The following is a 13,291-nucleotide window of genomic DNA, read 5'->3' on the forward strand; positions in this document are numbered from 1 at the left end:
TACCTGTGACATCCCATTGTTGTTTTAATGCATAAAAATTATGGTTTAATTTGTCTCAGGCCTCTTGTATATATCTTAGAGATCTTCATTATGAATAAAAAGTACAAAAAGTATTCAGTATTGGAGATATGTGAGTATTAACACCAAGAGAAGCTCATTCTAGTTGACCTGCCAAGAAATGGATGAAAATGTGCCGAACAATATATAAGACAATGCTCATGCTTAATTACAAACACACAGAAACAAAATTATTCTGTCCAATACTTTCTTTTGTGAATGGAGCTGAGCATTTGAACATATTGATGGGATTTCCTTCTTTTGTCACTCATCAGCATGCAGTTCTTTTGTGGTAGTTTCCACTGCTCTGATGTATGCATGTACAAGCTAAGTAGATTTTAAAATTCTTTGAAAATACAGTGAAGTGTTTTGTGAAATTCAACTATGTCTCATATCAGGAACTCATTTAAATTCTTTTCCCTGGCTTCTATTTCCTTGGTTTAATGGGAGACACTAAATCACTCAGTGTGTATACATTTAAGTACTATTGTGGCTCCCATTTTCTTATCCCTAAATATCCATATATGTATATATATTTCAGAATAATGTAGAATGTCCAAAAGGATAGAAGCTTTGTCGGAATTTCTGCCTTCCCTTTAAAATAACACACAGAAGAAAAAAATACATTTATACTTTTCCTACTGTCAACTTTAATCAAAATAAAGATTTTTAATTTTTGCTTAGCATTCCTTTCTCCCTCGTGATTTTCATAGGATAGTGCTTTAACTTCTAGCTTAGCAACACAAGAATATTTCTTCTCTGCTTTAAAAATTATTTCTGTGTTCGTGTGCTCATGGGCATTAAGTCTTACTATCTTGATTCAAGCACATTCTATTGATTAAAGAAATGCCCCAGAGGCTAGGAATGTGGCTTAGTGGTGCCCTGGGTTCTATTGCTCAGTACCATGCAAACAGAAAAAGCCAGAAATGGTGCTGTGGCTCAACTGGTAGTTTGCCAGCCTCGAGCACAGAAAGGCTCATGGAGAATACCCAGACCCTGAGTTCAAGCTCTAGGACTGGCCAAAAAACAAAATAAAACAAAAACCCAGAATGTTCTTCTATTGAACAGAAGTTATAGTATTGGTTCAAAACTGTGTCCACAGACCCTTGTGTTTCTCACAGGACCTGTATTGTTCCTTTTATATTGTTAACCATGTTTGCTTAGTTCCTGGCCACAGTCATGGGTGATTTATTTCCCGACAGTCATCAAGTGTTTATTGAGCACCTGTTTGATGTTGGGTGTGTTAAGCAGTCTTCCACCTCCAGGAGTTCTTGGTTTATGACAAAAGCAGAAGTAAACAGGTTTCAGGATGAGAGTTTCCAGAGAGGTGCACATGGTACAAAGGGAGAGTAAAGGGAGATAACAGGGATAACAGTGGGGTGGGTGGAGCATCGGCCCAGGAAATAGTAATCAAGACCTTGCTCTTTGCCTGGCACTGTTTTAAGGTGCTGGTGGCTTTAGGGGTAAACAGAATGGTGTTGTCATCTCATAGCATTTAACACAGTGTGGGACATAGACATGATTGTCCCAGCATGTGTGGCATCCATGTCCCTTCAGAAAAACAAAGTGATGTGTCCATGTGAGGAAGGGGATGGCATAAGGAGACATGGGGGAGGCTATAAGTCAAGGGTCTCAGTGACTGATGCCACCCGAAGCTCCTGATTTTGATGATTGTGGGATACTGCCCACATGTGAGCTGAGATTTTTTTTTTCCCCAGAGGGGGAACAGTCCCCTTTTTCTCTTCTTCCATCTTCCTTCACCTGTTTTTCCTGGAGTCAGCTGCAACTATCTTCCTTTCAGTGTTGAGGTTTCCTAGATCTTGGGATGCTAAGGACCAGGACAACTGCCTGGGATGGCTTGGGACTGGGGAAATTCCAACCTCCACCCAACCCAGCTCTGCACATGCCCTAAGCCTGGAAGCTGCTTCTTTTTGGGTCTCAGCAAAGTGGAGGCCCTGGCTCTGCTCCCAAAGGACAAACTCCACCTGAAATTAAACTCAGAGAGTTTTAAATATAAAAATGCCCATGATTAGGTGTTTACAGCATCTAATCTTCAACAATTAAAGAGGAAAAAAAAGTGTGGGTGGGGTAAAAAAATAGCAATACCCACACTCAGAAGTTTTTGAGAAAAACAGGAAACTAGTCTTTTTTAACCAGTGATGCTCAGAACTGGTTATTGCAAACAGGCTTGTTTTTCTAATGCATTGTGGTCAACACAGCTGTGCCAGAAGTCGATTTCTGCTCATTATGACAGGCGTCTGTGGATTTCTTTAGCTGACAAACCTATAGACAGGCAAACATAATTATCAGTGGTAACCTGGTCATTATGGCCGGATGGTATTTGGGAAACAATTTGCACAAGTCCTGAAAGCTTGTAAGAATCTACAAAATAAGAACATTTGGTGCACTTGCAGTTATTTCCGGCAGTTATGAATGACCCAGACCTATGAGCCATACAATAGCTTACTGCAGAAAACCAGTTTGATTTTCTCTCTTTATTTAGATTTTTAGGTGGACGGAGAAAATTGATGGCAATTCTTCATGTGTTTATTAACTCAAGCTTACTTTTCTAGTAACCCTTTAGATTTTTATGTATTATATGTACATACACATATATTCTTATATACATACATGTGTATGTATTTATGTAATTTTTGGCTGCAATTTTCTGTCTGGATTTACCAAACTTAAATTGAGGTCACAAAAATGCGTTTAGTCCTTAGAATCTTATAAATGCATCATCTTCATTGTATTTCTGAACATCATATGATAAACACAAGGAGCAAATACAGTCATCCTATTCAAAGTGCATAAGGGAGAATGGAACCAGATAATTGGAAAGGAAAGGTGGGTCTGGGAGAAATGGGAAAGACAGATGACAGGGCTGACATGGGTCAAGCTGCATTATACTCGCAAACTCCTATTGAATTTAACCTCTTTTCTATAACTACTTAAAGATAATAAAAATATAAACACCCAAATCCTCTTCCCCAAAACATTGTTTGGACAACTGTTGAGTTGATTTTTGTCCTGGACAATGCAGAATGGGCAGAAGCAAAGTGCAGCATAGCAGTTCCCTTTATTAACACTACACTTGTACCTGGAGGCCCAGCCTAGTTCACACCAGGCTCTGGGGTTTCCTTTCTACTTCCTGCTGTGGCTTAGTTGTCAAGGGGACCCCCCTCCTAATATAGACCTCTTCCTTGCAGGCCATTTCTTTGTGTCATGTTAAGGGTAAAAAAGGTATAAGACATTTGGAAGTTGAGTAATGCAACCTACATTTCATTGCTTATTTCATTTTCTGGTCTTCAAGCCAGGCATTTGGTTTGTGCATTGAAGGCTTTACGCTTGTCTGTTTGTATCAGACTTTACAGTTGTCTCTTTAATAAGTAAATTACTCACGCTTCTTTATTGTGAAGCTTGTTTTTAGTGCTTGATCCAGGCAGTGTGCCTGAGCTTAGCAATGCCCCCTCTCCAGCTGACTGCTCAGACAGTTCCAAAAAAGGCAATCGTTCCTGCTATTGATTTCTGTAGCATGTTGGTCATGTTAAGAGTCACTTGGAATGAGAGGAGAGGAAAGTCTTTGCATCTGCCTTTTAGGTTAAGCATAAAATTTTATGCAGGCCAGTCTTCAGCCTCTAGCTGACAGTGATGCTAGCTGAAGGAAATTCCTTTTATTATTCTCTGGAGTGGCCTGAGAAGAATCTGGGCAGTGAAGGATAATGATAATCAGAGTTGAGGGACATGAAGTCCTCTCCCTCCTTTCCCTGTCCTCCTCAACCTCTTGTCCCCGTTTCCCTCTTCTCCCCTCCCTTGTCCCCCTCTCTCACTCTCACTTCTCTACTCCATACCCTCTCCCCTCTTTCTTTATGATAGTACTAGGGACTTGAACTCAGGACCTCAGGCTCTTGCTTGGCCTTTTTTTTTTTTTTTTTTTTTGCATAGGCTGGTTAATCTGAGATAAAAGTCTCATGGGCTTTTCTGCCAAGGCATGCTTTGAACCACAATTCTCAGCCTTCTGAGGAGCTAGGACTACAAGTGTGGGGCATTGATGCCTCTCATTTATTTATTTTTTAATATTTTACTGTTTCTTAGTGAAAAAAGAAGTTGTTATTTACCTCTTACTAGAATGTGGTAATGCTAATGAAATAATGGTTGTCAAGTACTCTCAAATATAGATGGCAGATCGGTTTAAGGTGCCAGCCCACAAACAACAAAGCCACAAGCAAGCATGTTGTATCATAAAATCTCAACATTTGGATATGGATTAACATTTTATATTTCAGCTGGGCCAACTTCATCCTGGATTGTTGTGAAAATATTGAAAAGACAGAGCAAAGCTTCTTATTACTTTCACTTGGTTGTTGTTGTTGGTGGTGGTGGTGGTGGTTGTGGGGCTTGAACTCGGGGTCAGGACTCTGTTGCTGAGCCTCTTTGCGCTCTGCCACTTGAGCCACAGTGCTCCTTCTGGTGAGTGGTTAATTGGAGATAAGAGTCTCAGGAAGGGATGGGGAAACAGTATTTAAAAGGAAATGTACTCATTATCTTACTTATGTAATTGTAACATCCCTGTTCATTACCTTTACAATAAAGATATCTATTTTTTGAAAAAAGAGTCTTATGGGACTTTTCTACCTGGGCTGGCTTCAAACTGCAATGCTAAGATGTCTCCAGCATAGTTAGGATTATAGGCCTGATCCACCAGTGCCTGGCATTTTCATGCCACTATAATGAATTTTTATTTTATTTTCCTTCCTTCCTTCCTTCCTTCCTTCCTTCCTTCCTTCCTTCCTTCCTTCCTTCCTTCCTTCCTTTCTTTCTTCCTCTCTCTCTCTCCCTCTCTCCCTCTCTCTCTCTCTCTCTCTCTCTCTCTCTCTCTCTCCCTCCCTCTCTCCCTCTCTCTCTCTCCTCTCTCTCTCTCTCTCTCCTCTCTCCTCTCTCTCCTCTTTCTCTCCTCTCTCTCCTCTCTCCTCTCTCTCCTCTCTCGCTCCTCTCTCCTCTCTCCTCTCTCCTCTTTCTCCTCTTTCTCTCCTCTCTCCTCTCTCCCTCTCTCTCTTTCCTTTTTTGCCAGTCCTGGGACTTGAACTCAGGGCCAGAGCACTGTCCTTGGACACTTTTGTTTAAGGTTAGCCCTCTGTCACTTCAGCCACTTCTGGCTTTTTCTGTGTATGTGGTGCCTAAGAATCACCCAGAGTTTTGTGCATGCTAGATGAGCACCCTGACACTAGGCCACACTCCCAGACTCTTACTACATTTTCATACCCCTATTTTTCAAATCTGAGGATGAGAAATAGTTTCTTACTTTTCATACTTGATAGAGCTCTAGTGTACCATTGCCATTGTCCTTGTTGGCCTCTAAGAAAGAACATAGTATAAAACATTCAGAGGGACACCCAGGATCATATCTTTCTTACCACAAAGCTATGTTGGAGGCTATGTCAGTAGGTCACTCACTATTACTGAGGATGCATTTCTAAATAAACAGTCTTTATCCATTCAACCAGAAAGACTCCTCAGGTTCTTGTGGTTGCTGCCCTCCCATTCTATGTGTTTCGAGAAACACAGCAGAAAAATGCACTGTTCTTTTCTTCCTGATGGGAAGATTGTAATCCTCAGGTGAAGCTACCTGTGCAGTAAGTAGTGGCTGAAGAGGCCTGTGAGTGATGAGCAGGCCTTCCCCTGAAGATCCCAGATATTTTACAGTCTGAATTTCTAATAAGACCTGAGCCCTGAAGCTCAGTAGGGACTCATTCTGTCTAGCTTAGGGCAAATCTCCCTTTGTCCATAAAGCTCCCCTGGAGGGATGGCTCCCTTTGGGCAGGATCCTCTAGTGTGCAGTCCCTAGCTGCTCACATATTGGACGTTTTTCACGAACTCATTTTAATATACTTTGTCCAAATATTATCAGCATTGGGAAAAAAACAAAAAACAGCTGTCATGGTGAGAATTGAAAGGGAAGTTGGGGTCAACCACTTTCTTTTCTCTGTTGAGGAAAGAGGTCCAGAAGAGAAGTGATATTTACTGCCCAGGTTGTAGATTGGTTTGTGGCAGAGAGGACCTGTAGCTTATGCTTTGATAGAAAGCCCTCTGTCCATCTTTTCCAGTCCACTGCCCAGAAGTGTGTTTTCTGGGGGAGATGACTGCTTTATTATCATTTGACCATGAGCCAAGTAGGGGTTTGCATTTGATGTTGAGTGTGGAATGCAGCCTGAGAAAGCTTTGCTTGGTTCAAGGGGACACAAATCTGATGCTGTGTCCTTTCTGACAGCTTCTCAAAGTTTGGCTGTCTTGACTTGATATCATCAGTTACTGAAAACCAATTTCACTGGGTTGGAAATGAGCTTTACAACTTGTTGTGGATGGAGGGTAATGGAGGAAGGAAAGTAGAGGAAAACAAGGGAGTGGGTAACACTGTTGGAACAGAAATGTACTCATCTCCTTACATGAGTACATTTACTTTACAATAAAATAAAAGGAACAAACAAAAAAACAATAGTCAAAACCAAAAACAAATGTCATACTTTTTGAAACTAAACAGTGCAGTTAGTTGGTTAAGCATGATGTTCACAAGAGAGATGCCATTTTAGCTGGGAATTCTTTGATGGTGGTGGTTGCGGGGGCGGGGGAGGGGGGCGCTGTCATATAGAATATTACCAGTATCCAAAGCATCTGCACACTAAATGACAGTAGCCCAGCCATCCTCCCTTCTAGGCTTGACAACCAGAAGTAATCTTAGACATTGCTCAGTGTCCCATGGGGGTACAAATTACCTAGGTTTGAGGATACATTTAGGCTAAAAATAAATCCGAGGTGCCAGGAGTTTGGTCTAGTGGTAGAGTGCTTGCCTTGCATGCATGAAGACCTGGATTCAATTCCTTTGTACCACATACATAGGAAAAAGCTGGAAGTGGTACTGTGGCTCAAGTGGTAGAGCTCTAGCCTTGAGAAAGCCAAGGACAGTGCTCAGGCCCCAGGACTGGCAAATATAAATAAAAAATAAATAAATCTGAGTATTGTACATCTATCAACAGGAACTGAATTTCTAACAGCACAAATCTTGAGCTTAAGAGGTCAAAGTAGGAAAGTAATGACCTGGAGGGTTAGATTATTAAATAGTGAATATTCTTAGTCTTGGATTTCATAAGTAGCAACTCCCAACAAGGGGACTTCCTCCTGGTTTGTGGCTGGCATTTCTCCTCTCTTTCTCCTATTCTCAACTTCACAGCACTGCCCTCTTTTCTGATTTGTTTTCCTGCCCTCTCTTCTATTTTTCTGTAACCTCCATTACTGTCAATCATTGGACCCTGCCTATTGCCTCTAACAAAAGACTAGAAACACTGAGAGCTCTTTGGACTAGCACACCACCCTTGGACAATGTACCTTGGTATTCTTACTTCATTGTTTGTCCCCTTACAGTTATACCCGGACTTTTCTGGCTTATGTTGACCTAAGTCTTTGGTTTGACTATTTGGCAAGAAATGATGCCATCTAAGGTTGGCAGGTTCTAGTGTATTCTTATTACATTACCTGAGGCTAATTCTACATAAGGTTATAGAAGCTTTTGAAGATTGGCCTGGGATACCATTGACTATTGGTGACACTGGTCTAGAAGGAAGCGCATTCCACATTTTGAATAGTAGGCTAATCATTAAACTTTTGAAGCTTGATTTATTTTAAGTAGGAGCCATTATCAGAGCTGGAAGAGCAGGTATAGGAGGCCAGCTAGCACCTGTTACAAGCAAGGCTTTCCCTAAAACCAAAAGAGATTTTCAGGGTAGCCAGTCTAAAGTTTTCCTATGGGGGTTGTACTGTGGCATTCTAAGTCCCAGACTCAAAGGCAGGGAAGATTATGGCTATAAAGCTTGCTTCTCTGATGAGAAAAGAAACAAACAAAAGAAGAAGCAGTCCAACAGTGGCAATTTGGATTTTGGATTTCATTTGGATATTCTTCTATATATAATTGTTATCAAGTTTACTTAGTTTATCAAGAGAGAAGAAGAAGATACCTTAATCTATATATTGAAATACTAACTAAAAAAACAGTAGAAAGATAACTGTAATTTTAGCTGGTTCTAGAAGGAAAGAAGAAGATAAAAATATATGTTGAGTAAGTGCAATTAAACGGGGTTTAAGTTAACTAAAACACAAGCACAAAAATTTATCTTGCTTTTTATTTCTTTATGGAATGACAAACGTTCATGTTGAATTGGTCAAAGTCAAGAATGTTTGTCAAAGTCAAGGATGTTTATTATTTCATACTAAAAAAGGTAAAAGAAGAAAAGATCTATAGTTTTATAGACCTTTTTGAAGGTCTATTTTCCTCATTGTAACTTCATCAAATGGACATGTGAAATTGAGTAAGAAAGTAAGCTAGAAAGTAAGAATGGGGAGCCAGTGACTACTTTTGGGAAGTTTCTAGAATGTAATATTGGTCATGTTTGAAACCATTCAGTGTGCTTGAGACATGTGACAGTTGGAGAAATAAACTGTTGTCATGCTGGATTGCTTTAATCACCTGTTCCTGAGGCTTCAGATAGGAAAGAAGGATATTTGGACTTAAATTTTAGAGAACACACATTTAGAAGAGAGTTACTTTTATTAAACATCATATAACTTGGTGATAACACTACATGGTCTTTTGTTACAGGAGCCACACAGTAAGAATCATTTGTTTTTAAATGTCTGTCATTCATTAGTTATGACTGACAGAGGACAAGAACCATGAGGAAAAGAACCACAGTGTATAACACCACATGTCTGTTGGATCGATAATTGAATAAATGAGAGGAAAAATAAAATTAATTATGGAACTTTTTAAAGAAAAGCAAAATGCTACTTTTTGATTAAAAATTAAATCATTTTCCAACAACGGAGTTAAAAGAAAATACAAAATAATATTGTGAAATTTTGTTTCTCTTTTAGAAATTCGTGGCTTTTATTTAAGCTAAAAGAAATATATTATATTTGAGAGAGAAAGCGGGGGAGGGAAAAAGGAAGCATGGCATTCTCTCTACAATAAATCTAGTGGAAGATGGGTGTATAAAATTTTCCAACCTTATCAGTTATTATCTTACATTAGAACAAGAAATGCTTCTCAGTACCAAAAGCAAAGTAGGATGAGGAGCTGGATAAACTAATACTTTTGAGTAAATAAGGATTTTGCTTTTGTTACTGTATGTGAGCGGTGGACCATTTTGTGTGAAAGCATTCTATCATTGTAAAAGGACCTGGGTAACATTTGTGAGCCTGTCCTGTTATAGACTCAGACCCACCACCTTAGATAGTGAGTCCAGTATATTAAACGTTTTTTGATTTGGTGCTGGAAGTCTGTTAACTAATTCAGAATCCATCATTTCTAGAACTGAGACTTTTATTTTTGTGGGTCATGGAGCTTGAACTCTGCCTGGATATTGGTATTGTTCCTGAGCTGCTCCCTACACTTGAGCCAGGCCCACTTCCCGTTTTTTTTCTAGAGGTTAATTGGAAATAAGAGTCTGAAGTCCTTTTGTGCCCTGGCTGGCTTTGAACCTTGATCCTCAGATCTCAGCCTCCTGAGTAGCTAGGATTACAGGCATGAGCCACCGCACTTGGCTAACCTAAGACATCTTAAATTGCCACTCTGTGTATCTGTTGAAGACCATGGGTTTAGAGAGATAGATTTAATGTAGTGAAAACTCTAGTACTTATTGTGAAGGCAAAGTCAAGTTCCTTAAACTTCTGAGGCCACCAGGCCTTTTTGCAAGGTGTAATGGTTATGTCTGCCTCAAAAAAGACGCAGTGGGAAACATATAAATCATGTATCATTACTGGCTATTTCAATTTTTCTGTGATGATGCTTGAAACCCTTACTATTTCTAGACCTTTTTTTGGTTCATATTTGTCAATAGTAAGCTTAGACTTTCCAAGCTGTTGTTTCATTGAAATCAGAGTAGCTAAACAGAGTCCAGGATGCTAAATGATCTGCTACATCTTATAAAGAAATTAGAGAATGCTTAAGGTCATGTGTGCCTATATAGAAAAGTCACTACTCTAGACAACACCCCCAAGGATAAAAGGGCCCCTCTCCACTGGGGGCCAAATACTATTTGCAGGCCTTAATCTGTTTCAGGCCCTCTGAACCTGCTACTGCTTCTCAGTGTGGTTACACTTTCTAATCTCTTCTTGAAATACAAAGGCAAAGGAAAATAGTAAATTAACTTGTACAAGTAGTATGGAAGTTGTTTTTGTTTTCAAGAAAAAAAAACATTTCCCAGAAATGAACTTTATATCACTTTGTAAGTGTGAAACAAACATCCTTTCCTGAATTTTTCATTATGTAGATATTCAAGTATAGTGTGCCATACCATATACTTGTCAGATGGTTTCTAATTGACTGTTTCCATTGTGATGGTTTCCTTGTCATATATTAGCTTTGAGGATGAGAACCATTTTAGTGCATGACTCCATCTTTAGTGCATGACATCCATTGGGTGTGATGAGTTGAGACACATGTGGATTCTTTCAAGATGCTACAACTGAAACCCCCCCAGTTATGCCCATGAATAACATGTAACTACCCGCATCAGAATTCTATATTATTGAGATGGTGACTGAGTAAAATGTTTAAGTTTCCTCAGCAGGGTGCTGGTGGCTCATACTTATAATCCTAGCTGCTTGGAAGGCTGAGATCTCAGGATCACAGTTCAAAGGTTGGGTAGACAAATACATGAGACTCTTTATCTTCAGTTAACCACCCCAAAGCCAGAAGTAGAGCTATGGCTCAAGTGGTAGAGAACTAGCTTTGCATAAAAGAGCTCTGGGCACTCCCAGACCCTGCATTCAAGCCTCAGGATGGGCAACACTCTCTAAATAAGTTTCCTGAACTGGACAGTGTTGTCAGCTTCTGCATTCTAAGCATCATTTAAATTTGGATTGGATATTTTTACACAATTTAAACTTCATTTAGATCTTTTCCATTGGAAGTGATTACTACATTGGTTTCACGTTCTTTAAAATAAAGTTAGTTTCTAGGAATGATCTTTAAAGTTTTGTTCACTTTCAAAATTTTCTGATGAAAATTTGTATTTGCCCTTTAAGTAGTTTTACTTATAAGATTTCTACACAATTTTGTGTGATTTCTTACTAATTTCTTTTATAGCAGAGCAACATATTCTGTTGATTAAAGGTTCCCTTGAATCCATAAATCAATATTAGTGGTTGGCTAATTGTTGAGAATTTGAAATTATACTTTAATACAATCAGGTCATAATTAGCTCTCCACTGTGGCCAGAGTTTAATCCAGTAAAATCTTATGAGGACATTGTTGGTTATTTTTCCTCTCTGTCTCTCTTATTAAAGGTCTCTCAATATGGAAGATTTAACAATGCTCAAATCCTTTTCCATCATGAAAGCAAGTGAGTAAACAAACAATAAAATCAATAACCCTGATGACTTTTCCTGCTAGTTGTATTATCTATTTTGGTTGCTTCATTGTTTGGGCCACTTGTATTAGCAATGTATCAATAACTTCTGAATATAACTGCATAATTTCATATTTTACCTATGGTAGCTGTACATGATGATGTTAATTTTTTCCTTCATTTGGTTGAGTAACACTGTGTCCCAGTAACATTTCCCCTGCTCTCAGCTCTGTTACCTGTTGTAATTTTCTCTAAATTTCAACCCTTGGTCCTTTTACTTTCTATAGCTCAGGCCATTGTTCTCATTGTCATTCCAGATGCTAAGAATGCCAGTGATCGCTCTTGCAAGCTAAGTTTTCAGCTCTAATATTTGTGGCCTCCAGACCTTTATGTGGTATTTCCCACTGGGACATTTCTCCCTGGGTCTTCTAAGTTTGTCCTCCACTCTTAGTTTGCCCCTAAACTGGACAAACTTGGTTATGTCCTGGGCTATCCGACAGAACTGTGTCGATGGACTCTGTATGGTTGTCTTCACTCTCAGACCTTCCTTGTGCAACAGTCTCCCTACCTCTTTATATGGGCCCTCTGGTAATTTGATCTACAGCATTTTACATATTTCCACCAAACAGATACTCGTTGAGGGCAAAATCTCAGTGCTCTTAACTAGCCAAAGCAGGAAAGTTGAAATTTTTAGGCCATCCTGGGTTACATAGCAAGCTTCTGTCCCCTCAGAAACAAACAATGAGCAGCAACAAAATACATTTGTGTATGTTCAAATACAGCAGCAAGCAGCAGCAGTGGTGCTTGGTGCATGTTTAAATAGGCTCTCATGATAGAAATAGTCAATTAAAATAAAAAGAAATAGCCAATTAAAATAGCAAACGAAATGTTCACCAGATAGAAAAACGTTCAGTGGTTACAATCTAAAAGGTACTTTTCATGATTTTTATAAATAATAAAACCACCACGCCTTGTGATTGGATGTGGCCTCCAGGACTGTAGGAGGGAAGAGAATCCTCTAGTTCCTTTCACAGATGGGCTGAGTTGGTGCTTGAATTCATTTGGTTTGAATAGATACCCATTTGTAGAGCAGCAGGAGCGAACATAGTTGTTTGACAGACCTTTCCAGTTATTTCTACAATCGGTTGAGTGGAGAAAACAGCTATCTTCTCGGAGGAAATCTAGGGGTGAAATTGTTGCTTCTCGGAGGAAATCTAGGGGTGAAATTGTTGCTCCTATGCACTTCCTGGTCATTTAATCTACATTCTTGGAGTGGGCATATAGGTCAGAAGAAGGGACAGACAGGTATATGCTCCCATTTGTGGGGGCAGGAAGTAGTAAAAAGAAACTACATTTTATTTGTAGAAGTGTTACCACCTCACCCAACATGGTTAGGAAGGACTACAGATGTATGCTGGGCACAATACTTAAGTAATGCAGTCATAGTATTTAATGCATATCCTATGAAACTGGGAAAATTGAGAGAATGGGTGGGGTTGGAAGGAGTGGGTAATAATGATGAAATTGGTGACATCATTGATCAAGATGCATTGAACTCATAAACTGACTTACTGAATGAAAACCTTTTTTTAAAATGACTTCAAGATAATAAAAATATAATTTAAAAGCAGATCTCTAAATCTACTGTAACTCAGTTTCTTTTGCAGCTTCCTCACTGTTACTGAAGTAACAGGGGAAGTTTGTTATTGGAATCATCATGTTGTTAAATTAGCATCTCACTACCCAGAGCAGGTATCCAGTTACCATGAATCTAATCCATGTTAATTAAAACACAATCAGAACTCTTAGCAGTGAAGACTCAGCTGTGACAGCTG

General features: G+C 39.3%; 2 protein-coding genes across 3 annotated transcripts in view; both read left to right on the top strand.

The window, feature by feature from the left end:
- Positions 1 to 13,291, top strand: part of LOC150059579 (uncharacterized) — a 95,132-nt gene that overhangs the window by 79,637 nt on the left and 2,204 nt on the right. Inside the window, exon 4 of the mRNA XM_090337748.1 lies at positions 11,395 to 11,450. Within this exon, the coding sequence (XP_090193874.1) occupies positions 11,395 to 11,450 (56 nt within the window). The remainder of the gene's footprint in view (positions 1 to 11,394; positions 11,451 to 13,291) is intronic.
- Positions 1 to 13,291, top strand: part of Hivep2 (HIVEP zinc finger 2) — a 184,953-nt gene that overhangs the window by 78,059 nt on the left and 93,603 nt on the right. The window lies entirely within an intron of this gene.

Source organism: Megascapheus bottae, chromosome 8, assembly GCF_031878675.1.
Source record: "Megascapheus bottae isolate mThoBot1 chromosome 8, mThoBot2.hap1, whole genome shotgun sequence".
NCBI lineage: Eukaryota > Metazoa > Chordata > Mammalia > Rodentia > Geomyidae > Megascapheus > Megascapheus bottae.